Source organism: Buceros rhinoceros, unplaced genomic scaffold (genome assembly GCF_000710305.1).
Source record: "Buceros rhinoceros silvestris isolate BGI_N320 unplaced genomic scaffold, ASM71030v1 scaffold6373, whole genome shotgun sequence".
Lineage (NCBI taxonomy): Eukaryota > Metazoa > Chordata > Aves > Bucerotiformes > Bucerotidae > Buceros > Buceros rhinoceros.
The window spans coordinates 27,051-48,009 of NW_010403009.1; the positions used below are offsets into that span (position 1 = coordinate 27,051).

The 20,959-nt window shown below is 37.0% G+C and overlaps 1 protein-coding gene across 2 annotated transcripts in view; it reads right to left on the reverse strand.

Annotated features, from left to right (window-relative positions):
• Positions 1 to 20,959, reverse strand: part of DCUN1D4 (DCN1, defective in cullin neddylation 1, domain containing 4) — a 29,245-nt gene that overhangs the window by 1,996 nt on the left and 6,290 nt on the right. For both annotated transcript variants that reach the window (XM_010132833.1, XM_010132832.1), the window contains exons 3-7: positions 18,846 to 18,960; positions 9,304 to 9,395; positions 6,651 to 6,721; positions 4,449 to 4,540; positions 3,451 to 3,559 (exon numbers count right to left, since the gene is read on the reverse strand). In XM_010132833.1, coding sequence (XP_010131135.1) covers positions 3,451 to 3,559; positions 4,449 to 4,540; positions 6,651 to 6,721; positions 9,304 to 9,395; positions 18,846 to 18,916 — 435 coding nt within the window. In that variant the 5' untranslated portion in view covers positions 18,917 to 18,960. The remainder of the gene's footprint in view (positions 1 to 3,450; positions 3,560 to 4,448; positions 4,541 to 6,650; positions 6,722 to 9,303; positions 9,396 to 18,845; positions 18,961 to 20,959) is intronic.

The window sequence follows — 20,959 nt, forward strand, 5'->3', positions numbered from 1 at the left end:
ATCAGTGGATAGTTAAGCAGCTATCAAGTAACACCGGCTATGCGGGAGTGAGGTAAGGATGTTCTTCGTTCTGTTATTCTACTGACTACATGAAATTCAGATTCCACTAATTATCAAATAAGCAAAGAGAACACAATACACTAGCACATGGAGACCCCTCTCAGAACTGTCCCAGTTTTAGTTCAACATAGCAGTAGAGTATTAAGGCTTAGGGGTGATTTTTCAGTTTCTTCTAAGAAAAAGAAACATCATATTTCCTTGAAGTCACAAAATAGCTTGAAGTAGAAAGGTAACAAAATATATCAAAACACTAAACCACTGAACATCAAATTCATTACACTTCACCAGTGAGAAACCCAATATATTTGGTAACACAACTTCTGCACATCTCACGTGTGTACATGTAAGATTCCAGTTGTTATTTCAAGTAGTTTATCCATTTGCCTTGAAACTAAACAAATTTTGGTGAGAGAGAGGATGTAAAACACCACCCTATTATGCCATAGTTACAGCATTAAGCCACAAATTCAGAAATTAATGAAATCACAAAAAATAAAGTTCCATATTAGCTACTGTAGACCTTGATACCCCTGTATGTCTGACTGCAATATCTAAATAAAGAAAAAACAGGTATATAGGGATATCCAGGATACAGGGAGTGCCTGACAGAACAGTGGAAGACAGCTACAAAGAGAATTGAGCCCTATGCCTCACCTGTACAAATACATTTGTATGTATTATAGAATACACATCTTTATTTAAAAAACAAGCTCAAAACGTAATTGAATTGTCTTCTATTATGTAGGAAAGATGTGGTAGAGCAAGATCCCAGTTCTCTGAGAACTGAATGCCTCAGTCACAAAATTATCCTCTCTTCCTGAAACCCACTGCTTAGAAAACACACCTCAATTCTAAAATTGTGCAGACTCAATTTAATGCCGATTTGGTTTGGAAAGGAAGTGAGGAGGCTAGCAACTCTGAAAACATCAGAAGCTGGTTTACATTTTGGTCACTAAATCCAAGAACGACTTTACTCAACCTGATCTAGAGGAAAAAAGTAAATTGCAGGATGAACAAAGTTTTTAAATTAGTAATAAAGCTGAAAAACAAACCTCCAAAAGGCATTTTTGTATTAATGTGATACAATTCTTCCACTTATTTCCAACATCAAGCAGTTCTAAAACCTAATCCTCTTTCCAAAACCCATTTACACCTGTCACAAACGCCTTTAACACTGCTGTAGAATACATCTTCTTTTCCACACTGTTTATAGGCTGATTTCTTTCCACACATTTTAACGACATCAGACTCCGTTGCCTTTACTTTGGCCATGCTGTTTTTACATGCCTTGCATTAAATTTCTACATTCTCCCTCTCTAACTACTGCTCAGAACAATTTGTTCAGATAAGCCCTCTATACCCACCTTCAACCACCTAACGGCATATCTCTCCTGTCAAATGCTTAATTCTTAACATATATTCCACATACGTACATTCCCTTTCTTGGATACAGTGGAAAGAATATATTGACAAACTCGTGATAAATTTCAGTATTTGTTTTACATTGATGATGGACAGTCCCTTTTTTCCCCCAATGTCAGATAAAAGACCTATTTAAGCCATGAAATACACGCATCTCTAAACTTGGCAATGACAATGGCAAAGAGGGAGAGAGGAATGTATTTGTGCTTAATACTGACGTGTTTTAAGTTATTTCCTCAAACCCATGCTGACTTAAATCATGCATGCTGCATAAAACTTTGATGATACTTATTTTTATTGACAAACTAACTCTAAATAACAAATCACAACAGATGCTTTCAAAAATTCTCTTGAAGCTTCAGAAGTTTAGGTAAGTGCTCTTTGCCACGGAGCTCTTCCCTGAAATGATTACACTTAGGATGAAAATTAAACAATCTTCCAAACCAAAAAACAATCCTGCTCCCCATCAGCTTTTTTCAATCAATCACTTAAAAATTATATACAGGTTCATCAGAATAGTTGATCTGCTGTATCTAGATAAATTTTTCAGCCTTTGTCCGCACCCACTTCTATGCTTACTGGATGCCACTCTCCTGTAGACTTACCCTGGCTCTGTAGTATTAAAAGTTCAACAATTCTATTAATCCAATATAATTTTGACAACTGCCCTGTTGATATGCCTTTGACTTGCAGTTCTACAATGTGGGGAAGGGTTTGTTTGTCAAAAACGGTATCACTGTTTGTGTCACATCAATTTGGTATTTCTTGAAAAAAAACTCCACCTACTATCCTCTTCTCAAGCTTCTGCACTTTCTTTTAACAGGCCATCAGCTGGTGCAGATCTGCAACTAGTAAACCATTTTTTAATCTATCCCAAGTACTTCATCAGTGTCTTGCACTTCTTCAGCAATGTTAGTTATTCCCAGCCTTTGCATTTTGTGTTGAGCAAAACTGGAAGAATAAATCTTCACACAACCAAGGAGGAATTAACATGCGGGTATGGGTTTTTTTCCTCTCATACTGACTAATGAGATGCATTGTCGTATCGAGCTGTAAGTTTCCTTGGTTAAACGTGAATCTCTGCTGTGAGCCTCTACACACTGACATGCAGAAAGCACTGATGTAACAGAAATCTGACTTAATTATGGCAGACTTAATTATCAGAATAGCTATCAGTTCAATTTCTTATTATTTTTCTCATGTTACTTTTTTTCTTGCAAATTTCTTGATGCTTTTAGTTCTGCATTGAAATCTGAGCCTCAGTTTTGCCTGTGATTGTTTTTATGTTAACTCTTATGTACATTCCATCGTACCTGCAATATGAATGTCCAAATACCATGTCAAAATGTTAATTCAGAAAATTAAAGTTATTTTACTGCTCCCTTGAAGTAGGAATAGTCTTATGCATATTAGTGTTCCAATACAAAGGATAATTTTATCAATAAATATTTTATAGTAGGAAGACTGATATCAGAATATTGTTTAATAAATACTGAGAACATCATTAATGACCTTTCCACAGTCTACTGAAGCAGTATTTATAGCATATCATATCCAGCTTTTACCATGTCAGTTATTTTGAGCAGCTGAAGTGTCTCCCTGTTTTAAACATAATTATGCTCACAAAATTCAAATAGTAAGAAGAAAAAAAAGGGTAATTTGAAAGCCAGTGGAAGTGAGTGGCAAACCTCCAATGCACAACAGAATACGGCCTAAATTATTTCCCTGAAGTCACAAAATAGCTTGATATATTTTGTTACCTTTCTACTTCAAAACACTAAACCACTGAACATCAAGCACCCTATATACTTTTCTTTTCCAGTTCTGGCATTTTGCATATACTTCTTCAGGACACAAACAGTTCCATTTCTTTGAAGTAGTCTTGAGTGGTTTAAGAGAAACAGAAGAACACAGTCTTTCAAGTACTACTTATGAAAGTGAAATTTCGAATGCTTCCACAGTACTTACCCGTGCAAAGTCAAACGCGTATCTATAAATAAGTTTAAAATTGGCAGGCTCATTTAATAAAGATCTCAAGTAATCCAGAGAATTTCTCAACTTCTCTGTAGTATCACATCTACAAGAACAGCACAAGGTGAATTTAGAGTCTGCATTCTTATACAAGTGTCTGATATTTTACAAGAGAATCTCTAACATGTAGCCCCAATCTCTTCAAAATAACATCACTGCATAAAGGCATGTTTATGAGTTTGTCTGTATAACATGCCATGATTAAATGCACAGCATGAAATGGTTTCAGATAAAGTAACGAAGTCTTACAGTGGTACTCTATGACAATTTGTTAGGATTTGTAGAAAATGCACTCTCCAACAGACTAAACTAAAAGCTTGTCTACACTTGTCAAACAACCAGCAAATCATAGCAGAGAAATAACATGTCTATACTTTTGCTGAAACTATAGAACCTCCTACACAGTTTTACTGATTCTGTTCTGGAAGAGAAGTCAAAACATGGTTCTTTCTCCAGCTGTCTAGGAAATGTGATCATTCAGCTACGTTTATGTTAATTATGCCATGAAGATAAGCTCTCAACTGGAGAAAAACTCTTAGAAAGAACATGGTAGTGCAGGGTGTAGGAAGGGTTTGTACTATTTATCATTTTAAACTACATATGCTCTAACAACATACCAATATCTAATACACAGGTCCAAACCAGTGACAAAGACAGATGCCCTTGGGGACAGAAACAACATTGAACCTCATGACAATTCTGTTTTCTTGAGACTGTGGATATTTTAATCCAACTGTATTTAAATGTACAGCTGTCAGGTTTCAAGTTGTGTCTAAGTGGCTACATCACCATAAATAGGACCAAAAGCATACAGCGTCTACTCCAGAATAGAGCTCTGTGCTTTAGGTGTTATGAGTCAAAATACCAAAATGTGGGGTTTTTCTAAAAAACTAGGTTTATTATAACAAACTTAAGAGGTTTTTCAAAGCGCTTACTGTAGTGATGTCATTCCTTTTAACCATTCTTGTAATGTAAAGTAGCCCATGTTTTGTGCATCCAACTTCCATGCTAGTACAAGCATAACTACCTGTTTTAAAGAGGAAAAGAAAAACTGAAAAGAATTAACAGGAAGATCCATCAGTTTTTCAAGTAACCACTGTTTAGAAGGCTACAAATGCTCTACTTGTATAAATGCAATGTTCAGATCCTTGCAACACTATTTTAAAACCTAAAAACTCTTAAAGCAACAAACCTCTACATAATCCAAATGAAGTTAACAGTGCAATTACACAGAGTGAACATCCATCCAAGTTACCAGCAGCCACCTTACTTCAAAGGAGCACACAGTCATCTCACTGCTCACACAGTGAGCAGTGCAGTGAGGAAGATGAGTGGGTGCAAAAGCTACAGAAAAGGATCCCCAAAACAACTACAAAATTTAAGCAACAATTTGTAAGTTACATTTGACATTTGTTAAACTCATCTAGATAAACATTAGCTGCAATTCATGAGTTCTGTGAGAACCAATATTCTAAAGCTAATAATGATCCCATCTGAATCCAGCTACCCCAGCGTACCCTCAGCCTGCCTAATTTTGCGGATCTGAACATGCAGCATAATTCAAGCAGATGCTAGGTAAACCTAGGTGAACTAACACGAAGACACATCAAAACAGGCTGGTACATAAACACTTTGGAGTACTGCCCAGAAGGAAACGCATTGCTTTTCACATCTCATACAGATGATTGAAGCAATAAAGAATTTACATAAAGCGATACCATAAGATTACTATCTTAGTCAGGAACTTAAGACACCACACTTCTGATATATACATAGAAAATACTTGCAGGACAACTGACCCTGCAGACTAGAAGAAAAAAATATAATCAAGTCATCTAAATTTGCAATACAGCCATGAACTGCCTAATGTTAGTACAGCTCTACACGGTTTTTAATGCGGAATCCTAATGCCTACTTCATTCATCATGACTTGGCTTCGCGAACAAAGACTTGGGAAGGGCTTTTCCCACACTCACTGCAAGCGATGAGTGCACCCTTCAGGCCTGTGTGGTGGATTTTTTAGGTGAGGCGCAGCGTGCGCGGAACTGGCTCCACCCTTTACACCTGAGGTTCATCTGCCAGGACCTGGCGAGCTTGGACGGTGACAGCGAGTCCTCGGGTCGCAGGTTTGGTTAGAGTATCCTTCTCTTAGATGATGGATGAGCCTTACAAGGCTAAACGAGCTCCATCTGCCCGGGTTTGGAGTCAGAGTTGTCCTTCTCCGAATATGGTTGCCTGAAGGCTAGTGAGCCCATCCTGCCCGTGGACACACTTTGTCTGACCCTTCAGCTGAGACCTGTCTGGCCTGGGAGACCCCACCGGAGGCACATGCCACCACCAGCACAGCTCTCAACCTCACAAGGGCACACAAGCTCCTTCCCCACGGCAAGGGGGTGTCAAAAGAGTCGCTGCTCTACCTCCGGACATCACAGACCCAGGCACGGGGTAGCCGGGGCCTGCCAAGAACGGGAGTCCTGGAGATCAATGCCTACTTATATAGCCAACGTCTGCATAAATCTCAAGGGTTTATTATCCTAATAAACTCCAAAATCAGCAAGTTACATCTTTTATTTCCAGTAAATCTTTCAAAACCATGATTCTCGTTTTACTTCAGTGATGCTGCTTTATGAAACCTGCAAGAGACGGGACTTGCATATACATTTAAGGAGCAAAAATCAGGCACTAGGAAAAAGCCTGTAAAAGGCCCAACTATTCCTTCTAAAATTTATTTCTAGATACGCATACGCACAAAATGTATTATGTAATTTTATATATATCCTTTATTTGCATTTTGAAATGGCATAGTGAGAGTGCTAATACTGCTCACAATATTTGAAATCCATTTCTCTCCTAGAAAACACAAGGAAAACATTACTTTGTAGTTTTGTAGTTATTACATAAAATCTCTAGTGTGGTGGGAAAGTGAAAGAGAAGAGGTGGCAGCAAAGAGAATTTGAGGTTTTATAACTTGATGGCTTGGGGTTTAAAATAAAGGTGTTTCCAAATGTGCATATAAACCTTCCTTATATTTCATTTTTTGAAAAACTCCCAAGAATTTTTTAATGCTAGATTCAAAACTAAGAGATCTAAGACTGGATTATGTGTATCATAACAGATTAGGCATCTTTTGAACTTACATTTTCTGGTTCAACTCCAATGTCTTCACAAAATTTCTCCATACCTTCTGGACCTACAATGTCATCGGTGCCTGCAAACAAAATGCATTTTACTTATCTCTGACAATTAAAAGTCTGACCTTTGTAGCACAAGAGGAACGCAATCACACAGTACAGCCTGAACTGCCATACTAGTATTTTTTTGTTTTGCTTTGACATGCACTAAGTATTTCCATACTTACTTACTTGGAAACACTCAAACGTTTATCTTGCCTTTGGAAATAGAGACAGAAAATCTGTAAACCAACTTTTCATTCCTGACAATATCCTTTATGCTATCCATTTACTGAGATAATTTTGGAAGAGTTAAGTTAATAAGATCTTTAAGAATGCACTTAAAACTAGCAGAATATCCACATAATATTATCGTGGTGAAATGAGTGGATGACTGCTACTGAACAAACTTGTTGACTACTATTCTAGTACGATCATATCACATAAAAATGCAATGCATAACTAGACAGGATACAAGACATTATCATTCCCAGAATCTCATTCATTATTATTTCATATACTATCCTCATTAAATGTTACGTACAAAAAAAGCAGCCTAAAATAAAAATCTTGTGTTCCTGTTTATTCATATTGCTATACCATGACCACTCATTATGTGAGTTTTAGTAACTGCTGGGGGAAGGAAGACACTAGTTACAGCTATCTTTTTGCTGACTTAAAATGAAAAAGAGATTAAAAATATAGATGCTATTAAAATGCACTACTATGAAAGCAAGCTGTTAAGATATTTGTAACTTCTACAATACTCTGTTGCAAAAATTATACAGGCATTAAGAATTGCACTGTGCAATTCTATTTTTAAGTACATTTTAAGTATTTGGATTATTTTGTTAGAATTATTTACTCATGTTTAAAAGGGCTCATTTAGGAAAACAAAACATTAGCAGCTGAAATGCCTACTTTCAACCAACATAAAGATCACATGTGCAAGAAAGAGGTTTTATAAAGGGAAGATCAATCTATGTTTTATTATTAGGTGACCTACTATTCTAGAAATAACAAGGTTTAATTAGATTTTTTCCCATCTTCTCATGACATCCTTTAACAGTTCCGAGTGTACACAACAGTTATAAAAAGATTCATTCTGTAATGTAAAGACACAGTAGGAAAAAAAAAACCCACAAATGCACTGTCAACTGTCTACATTTGTAAAGGAGAAGACTTAGGAAGCAAGAACACAAAAGAAAATTATTCTTTGAAAATTTACTTTTCCAGACTGTTAATACTGTAAACAGAGTCATGCTCTCCACTTTTCTCTGTTTTTTCTTGGCATATGCATGCAATGGAAACCCAGAAGTTCCTTCATACACAGCCTTCCTTTTATCCTTTCTTTCCATGAAAGCCTGAACAAAACTGAGTTATCCTTGTTGCTAGAGTAAAAAAAAAATAAAGAAAATTATTCTTTGAAAATTTACTTTTCCAGACTGTTAATACTGTAAACAGAGTCATGCTCTCCACTTTTCTCTGTTTTTTCTTGGCATATGCATGCAATGGAAACCCAGAAGTTCCTTCATACACAGCCTTCCTTTTATCCTTTCTTTCCATGAAAGCCTGAACAAAACTGAATTATCCTTGTTGCTAGAGTAAAAAAAAAAATCAAATCAGGCTGGTCAGAAATGCAAAGAATCTAACAGATTAGATTTGGCTTGAATTTGTCCAAATCTCATCTCATAGACTACCACAGAGAAGTGAGATCTGATTAACTTGGTATATAATTTTATTGGAAGACAAAAACATTTTATTTCATCAAATTAAGTCACTCTTGATTACGTGTACAAAGTAGACAGAACAAGCTGTGAGCAACATTATCTAAGACAACATCAGAGAAAAAATTAAGGTCGTCTTTGAGTTTTTTCTCCATCACCTATTTCATTTCCTTTTGGTCTTTACAGTCATGAGATCATTTTTCCCCATACTTCAAAGTTCTTGTTTTCAGAAAACCATATGTTAAAAAAAAATTAATACAATGACCAATTTCACTATCAAAGAACCATCTTTTGTGACCTCAGATTATAATTAACAATCCTAGAAGTAATACCTAAAGAAAGTTCTCATTCACTAAGGCAAAAATAAATAGTTATTTTTACCTTCCCTATACTCTGAGATGGAAAACTATATAAAGACAAGACTGGTACAGGACACTTAATACACTTCATTTCTGTGCTCAAAACCATAAACAACAGATTTAGCAGGATCAAAACTAATATTATTACCTCCCCCACTTTTTTTTTAATTAAAAAAGACATTATTCTCCTGAAGCATAATTCTGTACTACTCAGCACTAACAGAACTTCTAAGAACTTCTAAGGCCAGAGATATGACAGAAGTACAGCTTTAACTACAGATTTGAATAGTAAAGTATACGTGTTCCAAAATGTTTAAAGTTACACACCTTCTGTACTCTTTTTATAGAACAGAGGCAAAGACAAAATTGCCCCTTGAACTCTTCAACTTCTTGCTACACAGAACATAAGAAAAGCTTCAAGACTTAAAAAAAAAAGCCTCTGTACTCAGTTTCAGAAAAGATCAGTTAATGCAATTTTTATATTCCAATGTAGATTAAATTATTATTACCAGGAAATATGCATTTCACTCTTACCTGCATATTCATAGAACCATTCTAAGCATCTCTTACTTGAAAAGACTTCTTCCTCTGCTTTTATTCTAGTCGAATCATATTTTCTATACATACTTAAAAAAAGAGAAACAAGTAATTAATTCATCAATTTTTAAAAAGTAATCTTTTAGTCAACAGCCACTGTAAGAAGCAACAGTTCTCCTTTCATGAACTAGTTTCCCCAACATTCTGTCCTCATACCCAATCATTTGGGACACTGCTTAATAGAGTAAGAATCACTGAACCTAAACACTGTGTTTTGCTCAGTCTGTCATGGTTCACCTGATTCATAATTGTTACCCATCCACACGAACTTTGTCTACAACAAATACAGACAAGCTCTTCATGTAAGTTTAATGTCAGAACATCATTAGGTACCACAATCAACTGATGGGCCGCAACTCAGCTGTGGGTCTAAAGCCAAATTAATGCCATGTCACAGTCAACACAGGTGCTACCTGTAGGCACACACATACTTGTGCACTTTATTAACAGAGAACTTCACATATTCTTTTTGCCTCCTCAAAAAAATCCTTTAAGAAGTAGAAAGGCCAAAACAGACATGACCCACACTTACATTATTCTAAAGCCAGGAAGCTGGTAACACAAAAGAACCACAGAGAACAGGTTACAGGTCCTCACTGACAATAACTTAAGGAACCTCATTCATCATGGGATAAATAGTTATCTGAAAAGCTAGATTCACAGCGCCCCTTCCCCCAGAGATGACCAGCAAGAAGCATAAGGAGTTTTAACTATGTTCAGAAACACTGAAGTACCAGTCTCCTCAATTTAGCATCTGAAACACCTACAGAATGGAAGGCAATCTAAGTTACTCCACCCTATTTAGACTTCTCTGAAATAGAGACAACATCATTGGTGCCTGTTAGAGGAAAGAGACTCAGCAGTCCAAGTAGTTGTTTGCTGCTGCATATGAATTCTCTGATCCATTTCTATCACTCTGCAGTAGTTCGGGCTCATAAAGGCTGAAAAGAGCCGAGCAACAAATGGCTTACACTAGAGGAGGTAGCCAAGAACAGCTTTGTAAATGTTCCAAGCACGCAGCCCTTCCTCTTACAGTGTCAAACTCTGGGGAAAGGGGGAAGACAACAAAATGGCTAAATTGGCTCAAGGAGAATTCTGAAACAACTTGATGAAATTAATTTGGAGGTGATTTCATCACCATTTTGTCCTTCTAGAAAGACATCTAGAAAAGATATCTGCATCTGCAAGCTTGAAGTTCACTGATCCCACTATTCTCCACCAAGCTCGGCTATTAGCTATAAGGAACTGTAGGTAGAAGTTAACAGCACACAGATCATCCTGATAGCAATTCAAAGAACTACTTCATGTTTACTGTCATAGATCCTTTAAAGCAATTAACCATTAGAAAAGTAATACTAGTCAGAGCAAAATGATAAATTGCTAACTGGAAGATAAATACAAATGAGGCTCTTCACTTTTCTTAACATCCTGAAATTTCTTAACACAGTACCAAAACATGCTGAGCTGCACCAAACTAATATACTGCAGAAAAATGTCAATCACAGATGTCTCAGAAACAGGTATATTCACATATACTCTCAATCTGTAGGGTTTTTATTATTCATTTCAAAAACGCTTTTTTCTATTTTAGTACTAAAAAAACCCTACTTTGTATAAGCTTTACTGCAGTTGGAAAGGAACAGGCTGGCAGCACTGCCCAGTAAGTAAACAACTATGCCAGAAGGTGTAAGTCAGGAATAATTTTGATTTTTTTAAGAAAAAAAAACAAGGTCTGATAACATTCTCACATTTGCAGAATGAACTGTGATTCTGAAAGACCTATCAGGTATTTTTTTTAGGCTATTCTGAATTCAGGAGTCATAAAAATGTCTTGAGACAAAGAAAGGAGATCTTCTGCTACTTTGGCAAAAGTCTAATTATTCAGTATCTCCTTTTTTGTAGCAAACAAAGTGACAAATACCAGCTGGAATACCAAGTTGAAAACTGATTGTAGCAAGAGCTAATCAACATCTTTATCCTATTCTATTTATTCAAGAAGTCTGTAAGAGCACTGCTGGGATCTAGGACTGCAAATCTTATGTGGTTCCTAAAGAGACATTCACTAGACTCAACGATTTTTTCTGATGAAGTGATGATAATCAAGTGCACATCAACACCTTGGCTGTAATGATGTGAATAGCAGATTTGGAAAAGAACCCCTCAAGAAACAAATTTACTGACAGAGCTCTGGGTTGTCCAGGTATTTCAGAAAAAGGGTTCCTGCATCTACAAGTGGAAGAGCTAAATACCATAGCCGGAAGCAAGACACTAGTGACAGCATTATGTCTTACAGGAATGGTGAATGAGAACAGAAAAAGCCAGCTCTTTTTATACAGTCACTACATCTACGTGTAGCAAGTTTTCATAGGAGTGATGTGGGACTGAAAGTCATTTGATGTGCTTAAGGCTAAGGTCACTGTTTAGGAACTGCAGGAAATAACAACATGCATTACTAAGTCATGTGCCCACCACGCAGCCAAGCAACACACTGGCTTCAGACTTACCATTGTTCAAAAAGCTCAGTATCTGACTACTGGAGTTTGAGTTTTGAGAAACCAGAACTGATTACAGATCTTCCAACCTGTGCCAGTAAAAGAAATTACTTCACAAATTCAAAAAATAAAATCAGAAAGGATATGATCTTGAGCTATCCCAGTCTCTGCTATAAGCTAATTACTCATTAAAAGTGCAGGTGATGCTGTATCACATTTGTAATGGAAGCAGACTACGCTCAGCCAGAAGTATAAAACCATGCACAAAAATGACTGGATGAATCGCAGATGCTTTCTCTCAACCTAAAGCAACTAATGGCAGATCACATATTCTGCAAGTTGAGGATCACTTGAAAAGGAATATGGCAGAAATAAGTAACAACACTGCAGACCCAGTATGAGTAACCTCATAAAGATGAAGTCCATTCTCTACTTATTCCAAACACTGAACAAGTTTCTCTCTCGACTGTAGTCAAACCAGCTAGTTCTATTAGCAAGAAACTTCTAATCCTTGAAGTGCTTGGTAAAGCAAGATGAGCAGGGAGATACAAGCAAACAAGTAGACAAATACCTGAGCTTACAGCCTAGGACAACTCGGTTCAATTATCGCAGCAAGCCCAACCTGGCAGCACAGGGTAAAGGTGATCCCAAAGACGGTGTCCTCTGAACTATCATTAATACAGATTTGAATGTCTCAAGAACCATACATGCAGAGAAGAAAAACACAAACTGCCAGAGACATCTGGCATCCATTCTGTATCTTAGAACATTTCTCACATCTTTGGAATTTCTCTGTACATACTGCAAGATGATGTGCATTGTCTTTGGGCTAAGGATAGTGTCTCTTGCTACACGGACAAATACAAACTGCCAGAGTGCACAGGGTAGATCTCTGAATACTTTGGGAGCAGCAAACACCTGCCAAACAGAACTGAGTCTCAAACAGCAAGTCCTTGACAGCTCACAGCTTCCTCAAGGTGACCAGCACCAGAAGTTTCAAACAGATGCACAATCACTCTGCTGACCATGTTACAGATTGGTAATTTGCTTATGCATTTATGGTCCATAAGAGGAACCTACAGGGTTTCAGTCAGAAAAAAATACACTGCTCAGAGTCTGAAGAAGGAAAAAATTTAAAAATAAAATGAAAAAAAGGTAAAAACCCCACAGAAACCTTCCATAAAGGAAGGGCCAATGACTGTACCTGGTATTTTTGGTACCAGAATTTGTACCACTGGCAGAGAATGCTGACACTGAACAGGATTGCTAAAGGGTCTCATCAGAGCTAGACAGGTGTGCACAGAATTTTTTTCCAGAGTGTCTGCTATAACTATCACTACCAGACAAAAGCAAACTTGCCTTTGCATTTAGAATTATCCTTCCATTTCTGAACCCTGGCATGTGGCCCATCAAGGACACCAAGGGGGGCAGAGGGGGAAATTACCTATGGGCAAAGAGTATATATATATTTGTCTCTCAGATGAGACATGTATACACGTACAATGACTCAGAAAAATCTTTGCTTGAAAAATAATTCTTAATAGTTTAGCATGACACTGTCAGTGCCAGGATAGTGACAGCTGATTTCAAAACATTTTTCTTTATATTATAACCAGTATCCCCTTAAGGAGAATTTAGCTTTTTCTTTTTTATTATCTAACAGCCATTTCACCGACTAGAGAGAAGAAAAAATGTGGTGGAGGAAAAAAGCAACCTGAGATTAACCTGCCTAAGTTTTATAGAAGTGGTATCAACTACTGAACCACTTAATGACATTCTTTTCTCAGAAATGCTTGCATCTCCATCATGATAAGAGATGACTCATGACATCTGTTTTTAAATTTATCTCTGAAATATTCTTATGAGCTAAGGCATTCTAATACCCCTGCAATAAAGATGAGACCGTAGTTTATAATTGGAAGTGCTATAGGAAGATGTAAACAAAACCCTTGAGCATCTAGGCCTTTCATGTATCTTTAAATACACAATCATCCATATCTTTTTCAGATTATTCTCCTCTGCAGTTCATTTGGCGGGAAAAATTCCATCCAGCTATTATGGGGTGATTAAGCAAGTCATCAGAAGAGTGTATGGTCAGTGCCAGCAAAAGAACCAGGTCACGGTAATTCTCTTCAATCTACTGCAGTCTTCAAAGTCGGGTATCTGTTCCTGCTCTGAGCATGCTTCAGCTGTACTGGAATTTGTTAAGAGCTCCACCTACCATAGCAGCAACTCTGGGCTGTTTGACTCCAGAATAGTCAAACCGAGATCAGTGAAAACATGCAGTTTAGGTCACATAAAATACTCTCTTGATTGAGAAAGATGGTAACAGCTCATTTAAGGAGATAAATAAATAAACCTAAAAAGAGGGGAAAAAAGGTAGTTTAAGTCAAAACTTAACCCCTCATGAAGATTTAGAGCCTGCTCACTTCAGATGATCAGTGTTTACTGAATGAAAACATTAATTACCAACAGTAGCTTTGTTTCTGTGCAACCAGAACTTTTTCAAAACCTTTACCTCATTTTGTTTGAGCTTTGAATTGAGTAACTAATTGCTTTCAGACTATTTATATTTTGAAAGATGCAAACTTTTGATTGAAGAAGATGCCCCCTGCTACTTCCATTTATTCCAATTTAAAGTTTTAAAGGCTAAGAATTTATCAGTGCAGCACAACAGAAGTATTTTTATAAAGCCTTACCTATTTATCCACAATTATGATTTTAGCAATAGTTTCATAAATGTTGTTGTAGAAACACGGGCAGGGGAAGAGAGATGTTTTACAACTTGCAAGGCATGTAAAACATGTTTAATGCAACCCTCAGGATAAATCTGACTGCTAAGTTTTATAAATTAATACGTCTTATCTCTCCCTATTTAAAGACTTACAATCACCTCTAAACTTTTAAATTACTGTTTTGAACTTCATCAGGCTTAATTAATTAAAAATCAGGAACAGTATGTGTAACAGCATATATGTTGATAGCCACGTGTCCAGTTTAACTTTCTTTAGCACTTTTAAGTGAAGTTCACTTAAGAGGTGTAGAAAGTGAAAATTCTACCTGTGTGTACCTGAAAATTTCTACTTCAAGGAATAATGTCTAGACATCTATGACAACTGGTAACACAGGCTGTCTGCCTGGGGTAGGACCAAATCAGCTGGTAAATGACAACAGAACAAAAAAACCCTCAAGTTTAAAGGTTTTGAAAACTTCTAAGGTTAGCACATTCTCATTTTACTTTCCGTTCTTAATAATAGTGGTTGACTGTGTTTTCAAAACATTTATCCACTATGAGAAGGTGAAGCTCATTACTAAATAAAGAAAATCTATTTTTCAAGTTAGTAGGCCCTTATGAGGGCATACACACATTCAGGATAAATTAACTGCTTGAAAACACAAACTTCCAGGGAAGCAGATAAATATTCCTAGTTTTCATCCTTCTAAGGTTCAAAAATCCATTACTCTAAGATTTTTGCCCTCAGCATGATTCTGGAATACAAAGTAGAATTACTTTTTAAATGAGACCATCAGAAAGACATTATACAGCTCATTTTTCCCTAAGGAAAAAAAAAAAAACAGTATTTTGCTAGAGATTGTGTAACGGATATACAGCATTAGATAACTACACAGTGAGGACTATATTCTTACCGAGCAAGTACCTTTACATGAAAGTTGCTTTACCTTTTCTATGACCCAGAGCAACGTACAGAAACTGCGATTTTAACTCCAATTTAAGAATACCCTATACTGTGAGAGTTGTAAGTACAGTAACATTAAGACTGTGTCACTGAGAGGGAAATACAAACTAAGTCTTCAAGTCATTATGTTCTGGTGAGTGTGTGCTAAACTGTTTATTTCCAATAGCTAATCTTACCATGATCTAGAAATTAATAAACCAAGTTCTTTTCATTGTATATCACCTGGTATAAAAATTCCCTCCCTCTGAAACACTGCATTCACCGTTCATGTTATGAATATTAACAAAATTTGACCTCTTATGAGATGCTAAAGAACATGTTTGGAATCTTTATTTTCCATAATCAGTCTATGCCTGAGACCAGCATTTCCAAATAACATCACTCACAACTGGATTTGTTCCTATAGATGTTTTTCCTCAATAGCCAGTGTCATTATTCCACTAATCCTTCCAAGATAAGGCTGTATCCCTAACAGCTTGGAACTACAGATGAAGGCTACTACAAGCTCCCTGGTATCAGATGTGTTTAATTTTATGAGTTTAAGAGTGTTTAGGAATCATCTTCTCTTTCAGCTGAAATAAACTTTTTTGAAAGAATACGTATCTCAAAAACATTACTATCAGATTTGAAGAGATTATAGGAACATCCCACAAATAGTGGAGACTGAAAATATCAATCAAAACTATCCACATCAGGATTTAAAAAAAAAAAACAAATTTCCTTTGCATGGACAAACCAGGAGGAATCATCAACATTTAGTCTCAGCTGTGATAACACAGTTAACATTAACATTCCTTTGATAATCTCCAGACTAATACCTAACATCTTCGCACTGAAAGCAAACAGAAGTCTAGCAATTCCTGAATTTATTTGTTAATGTTGCCCCTGTAAGTTTGCCACTGTAACTGAGAAACACAAAAAACTTACATAATTCCATAAGCACCTGAAGGGACAAACCATCTATTAGGAAATACAGTCTCTTCTGCAGAGTGCATGATGTATTTTTTCATTGGGAGTACATATTCAAGAACAGACACTGACCACCTTTTTTGCTTAATACAGAATCCTCACAGGCTAATGTCCCTTTTAGGCTTATCCTGAGTTACTAGTACACAGCGCCTAGGAAGTCTGCCTCTAAAACATAAGCGATGGTAAAGAACTGGGCTTATTCCAAAAACCAGCACCGCACTACCCATTCTGGTTTTATTGTATACAGCATTCTCTGCACACACAATGCAAGAGGAAATGGTTTTGCAAATAATGAGGTCTGCTACAGTACACTGCTGTATAGGTTCCTGATTTCAGATTGATATCTGCTTGACAAACTGAGGCGTCTGACCTCCAGAGACCAAACATGACAAGCATGAGCTCCATCTGACAAACAAGCATGGAAGTAGGAGACAACTTGGTCTTTGTTTACCTTGTTCACAGAGGTTACGGGGGCATAAGCCAAATTTGCAGACATCCTTTCTTGAAATAAAACAGAGCTCCAAGACTGAGCTGCACATTCAGCAAATTTCAAACTGCCAGTCACGCTGAAATAAAAACTGTTTTCTTGAAGACCAAAACAAAATGAACTTATACACTGGGAAGCTGAGAAAGCCCAAAAACCTTTAGAAGTTAAGAAGGAAGACAGATAAAAATTGGAACCACATCAGGGAAGGATATTCCTCTGTGGCCCATGACTGGCAGATCTGGTTTCATCTCCACTTCTAAAAGCACGCTGAGGCCTTCCTTTTAATAAAGCCTTATACGACAGAAGAATGAAGACTATATCCATTATAAACTGGAAGGCAAATGTATTACGCTTTCAAAAAGCTCTTAGAAGTAGATTTATATAGCTACTGATATAGTAAGAAATCAGGTTCTCACAATTTTCTTATCTGAGTTACACAAATCAGTATCTCTTACAACCAACTTTCCTTTCTAGGGGTTTGGGATTGTTTTGTTTTACCATCAGCGTCTTGGCAAAGGGTGGTAGTTGCATTACAGGAACATCTCTACTCAGATTCTAGATCTGTCCTTGTTTCACTTCCATATTGTATGCACATCTTTGAATAAGCTGTAATGTCCTCTATCAACTTTTGTATTTTATTATTTCTGAAAAGCAACAATAAGTATTAAGAACATGTATTGCTTTTGTGTTCTTGCTAGTGTTACGTATGCAAAGCAATAAAAATGAGAGTCGAAATCTCTCTCTTCTTCTGCATCAACAGATCATTTCATAAATTCCAGTGCAGCTACAGTTGTGCAACCCTATTAAACACAATGAAGTTACAGAGGCATAACCAAAGGCTTAATTTGGCTACCAGCATTTTTCTTACTCAAGCCAGAGAATAACAAGGAAAGCACCCAACTTGATTTTAGGTAGGAGAGAAATGCATCTTCTAACCTTCCTGCAGATGCTTGTTATGGAAGCACGGGCTTTCTGAGTCACTGGTAATGCATGACTGTAATAGAGCTCAAATTCTACTGATTAATGCAGTGGCAACCAAATTTTCTGGTATATACACCACTTTCAAATGTCAGGACAGTCATGCACCTATTATGCAGATGTCTACAGCCCTGTATTCCCAAAAGTTCTGAATTTAGTGCACATAAATCACAACTACCTTGAGCGCAAGGAACACATTCAATGGTTTCTGAATGACTAAAGCTGACTCAAAATGCAACGCTTGCCAAAGTCTCAGCTATGCAACACCTAGGCCAAAAGAATACACTGCTCGTGCGCACAATTATAATCCACTTGTGCTTCTGTTGCTCAGAGGGAAGCTGAGCAGCACCACTTCAATCACCACTCCACCTTGGCTATCCACCAATGTTATCACCTTGCCCGGGCAATCTTTCCCTTACACGATCAGCATCAAACCACATGACAGGGAGAGACTAGCAGGACTTCAAGTAAGAGCTGAGCGGACTACAAATACATTTACTTTTCTGACAGGCTGTAGGTTGAGAATGCCCAGTCCAGATCTTAGGCATGTACACAGGAAGCTATTACTGTATCTCTTACAAGTTGTTTTTAAACAAACAAGTATGTCTATTTTGACAGCTAAGCCTATTTCAGAGCAAGGAATGCTCCCTATGAGCTTCTTGTCTAGAAAAAGGTGAGATGCAAACTGAACCTAGATGTGCTTATCAATATCCCACAGTTCAATCACAGGCTATGGTTCTGCACTGAGAAACCAAGCAAATTTGAATACCATTTCCATTAGTACTTAAACATGATCATATCAGCTATTTGACTTTAGATATTCCATCAGTCTTAGCTCATGGTAAGATGACATACCCATCATGTCTACTTTTCTTAGCAGATAAATCATCTCCTGCTGCAGGTCTCCTCTTTTTCCTTGGAGGCATCACTTTACTAAAGCAGTCTGATGAACTGCAAGACCGGAGACTTCCTACAGAGGGAATTAAAAACACCAGTACAAGAAATGAAACTGTTGCAGACCAGTTAAACTGTGTCCACTAATAGGTATATTACAAAGGGGAGGGAGGGGAGAAAATTAGGGGATTTAAAAATTACAAAAGAAACGGATTCCTTTCAACAGCAAATTCCACCTCATTTTTACATGGTGTTCTGTGACCAGATTTCAGTTACGGACAGAAGTAGTATACCAGTAATACTAGTGCTACTTCAGTCTAAAAAAAGGCAAGAACTGAGACTATCCTGGAGAAGTATTTAAGTACTCAAAAAGATATACTTGTTTTTAGTCATTTATTCAAATCAGAATTTCTAAGAGTTGTTCATTACTTTTTGAAACACAGATGTGACTCAAAAACGAGAGCACCTACCTCTAAAGAAGAGAACCTTTTTATTTTAAGGCCCAAGGTTTTTTGTGATACAGAGAGCAAGGGATAGGAAAGGTTGGGCTGGTTTGTTTGTTCTTTTGTTTTTGTAGATTTTGGGTTGGCCTGGTTTTGGGGGGCTGGGGGAACAGACATTCAGCAACCACTAGAGGAAAAAAATAAGTGGCTGGCTGTATCATTTGGACTGGATAGTTCTCAAAGAATAAGGATCCCCAGGTAGGAAGCAGCCAATTCAAGACACTGATGCCAATCAAGTGGCAGTCTTTCCTTCCCCTTCTCTCAGCTACATACTCCTTTGTCTCTGGTGACTCTTCAGTGTGCCAATCCAGCTCACCAAACCTGTATATCATTAACCCAAGCAAAAAATAATAACAACTTTCTGTACATTAGCACAAGAAAGAGCACAGGACCAGCCCTTTAAACCGCAGCAAGTCATTAAATTGCCTTTGCTGTCTCATTAAAATGGTAGGCTGAAACTCCAGGCAAAGTTTTGTCCTACTTTCATATACTGAAGACCACATGGACACCTCAGAAAGGTGTGTGTAAGAGCAGCTCAAAGAGCTATCAAAGCTCTAAGTGTTACACAGAGAATTTTAGAAGGAAAGGAAGATAGAAGTGAGGTGTAAAAATTCAGACACAAAGTGATGCCAAAGAAACTTGCAAGAAAATATGAAGAATTCCAGCATGCCTAAGCTACCTTCTCTTAGCTTCAACAACATCCAAGTTTAGCTATGCTTTAAGATGCCCACAAAATCTTTTACTTTAAATCACAACACAGAAGCAAACAATAAAACTTTGACTAATTTTTGACACCAGGGGAGCAGACCGAAATCAGAGGCCCAATTCCCAACAAATACTAATGGCAATCTTTTGCTTACCTATTCTTCGTATCTTTGAAAGTCTCTCTCCTGTTATAGGAGAAACACATGTAAGGAACCTTACAGCCTCACAGGCTTTGCTACATGTACTTTATTTTAAACATGCACTGAAACTATTACGCATATGAAAGCATAGATTTTTCTAGCATTAGGCAAGATGTTCACACCAGTTTTTACATCAAGATGAACTAATTTAATTTCAACTAATAAAGTTTTTGCACTTAGTACGCCTTCTTTGGTCTTACCTTCATATTAATTTCTATTAAGAAGAAAATTCATCTCCCTAGTTCAAGAAATACTCTTTCCAATTCAAAAATTCTTCCTACATATTCCTTTTTTTTTACCCCGAAACTCCCCCACCCCAGCATCTTGTGAGGAAAGTACGGCCACAACTATACTATCTTTTAGAAAGAAGATTTTAAGAGTTTTAAGAGTATTGCAAATTCAAATTATAATTTAACTAGCTTTCAAAAAAAACTTCCAAGCATTATACTCCATACTACTATCACATAAAAAAAAAAATCATAGTGGCTGTATCAGAAGAATATACTTCTAGAAGCACTGTCCGCAATACAATGCAAAAGGAAATTATCAATATTTATCTTCTCACCAATATCAGATATACTTGAAACAGGTAAGCCAGAGACCATCAAAAACTCACAGGACACCCAATGCATTTTACTAGCCAAATTAAAGAAACTAAGAAACCTGG